Source organism: Austrofundulus limnaeus, unplaced genomic scaffold (assembly GCF_001266775.1).
Source record: "Austrofundulus limnaeus strain Quisiro unplaced genomic scaffold, Austrofundulus_limnaeus-1.0 Scaffold116, whole genome shotgun sequence".
NCBI lineage: Eukaryota > Metazoa > Chordata > Actinopteri > Cyprinodontiformes > Rivulidae > Austrofundulus > Austrofundulus limnaeus.
In genome coordinates, this window is record NW_013952518.1 from 495809 (window position 1) to 497592 (window position 1784).

At 39.1% G+C, this 1784-nt stretch overlaps 1 protein-coding gene across 4 annotated transcripts in view; it reads left to right on the top strand.

The window, feature by feature from the left end:
• The window catches only part of tafa5a (TAFA chemokine like family member 5a), a 363496-nt gene that overhangs the window by 331847 nt on the left and 29865 nt on the right, over positions 1–1784 (top strand). For all 4 annotated transcript variants that reach the window (XM_014014536.1, XM_014014535.1, XM_014014538.1 and 1 more), the window contains exon 7: positions 209–336. In XM_014014536.1, coding sequence (XP_013869990.1) covers positions 209–336 — 128 coding nt within the window. The remainder of the gene's footprint in view (positions 1–208; positions 337–1784) is intronic.

The following is a 1784-nucleotide window of genomic DNA, read 5'->3' on the forward strand; positions in this document are numbered from 1 at the left end:
TATTTACCTTTGACTATTGAAGCCCTTTAATCAGCATCCCTGCTGGTTTTTACTGTTTTTACATAATTACATCCTCTCGTTTCTGTTTTCTTTTATTAATCTCATTGTTTTTCTTTAAATCCTTTCGTCTCTTCACACGGTTTTTCTTTTTCTTTTCTATATTCCTGTCAGTTTTTTTCTAATGGCTCTCCCTCCGTCTCCTCCTCAGCTGGGATTGTTCGAAAAAAGCAGTGGTGCGAGATGGTTCCATGTTTGGAGGATGAAGGCTGTGACCTGTTAGTCAATAAATCTGGATGGACTTGTACGCAGCCCGGAGGCCGAGTCAAAACCACCACGGTGAGTTCAGGCGCACTCAGACCCTCGGATTACACACACAAACACACACACACACAAACACACACACACACAAACACACACACACACACACACACACACACGCACATCGATCATAGCGTCAGACCAAAGGATTTATCTCAGATTTTTCATCTTTATTTAATAGCAGTGATTAAAGAGTTTGCCTTGTCCAAAAAAAAAGAAATAATTCAGATTAGAGTGGAACTTATAAACTGAGATTCTGTACAAAATAAATACATTTTGTTTATTTTTTACTACATAATAAAAGCTCTGACCTGCAGTGTTAAATGAACTTTATAAGAGCTTTATAATACCACCTGAGTGATCTTTTCCTGTTCAATAAATGTCATTTACTGAAACATTTAGATTCATTTCGCAGTACTGAGCTCTAAAGAGCTTATTTTATTTCAGCTGTTTTTAAATTAAAGTTACTTTTCTTTTCAGTCTTGTTGTCATGGCAGTGATATATTTGTCTACAACTCAGTAGGTGCTGGAGCGTTGGGGTCCACAGCTAATAGAAAGGTTAAATACTCATAATTTAGTTTCTGTTTCATTGCTAACAAGATTTTATAAAGTTAGAAAAACTGCAGCGTTGTTGCTGCACAGTTCTGTCAGCAGTAATTGTTTTTTGAAGACAGGATCTAGACAGCTGAATTTGGAAGTGTCCCCTGGTTTAGTCCCAAGTGGACTCTTGTTTCTCAGACCACCCCTGTGTGGACCCTGCAGAACAGGCCAGCAGGTTAAAAACTGCTGCATCCAAATCACTTAAATCTCTTTTCTTCTTTGTTCTGATGCTGCATTTAATTTCATCTTCAAAACATGCCTGAGTGCACYGAGTTGCTGCCGTGTGATTGGTTGATTAGCTTTTTGTGCTAAYAAGCGGTTGAATAGGTGGACCTGATGGTCTGTGTTGTTATTTTTAGCTCTGTCTTGCAACAAACTTTAAAACAACTTAGTTCTGTTGTTGGTGTTGGTCTGTGGAAATGCTATGAGCAGTTAGTATCTTACCTGTTACTGATGTTTCTTTAAATGGCCTGGCWTCAGATGACTTTTACAAGCTAATGGCTAATCTGAATGGGGTCTAGGCCAAAGTGGGCGAGTGCCACTTTGAGAAAAGTTAAACAACTGAGTGGCACACTACTGCTACTCGTGGTGAGAAAGTGTATTGCAGCTTAATCAAAATCAACGCGGTCCTGCGGCCCTGTGCGGCCCAAAGAACAACAGTTTTTAACTTTGGGCCGCAGGACCGCGTTGATTTTGATTAAGCTGCAATACACTTTCTCACCACTAGTAGCGGTAGTGCGCCACTCAGTTGCTTAACTTTTTTAACATGTTTAAGAAGAACCACAGAAACCTGCTGAGAATGCAAACTTATTTTAAATGAAAAGTTGAAGCAAAAATGAAAGTAACTCATCAAAAAACACCAAAGT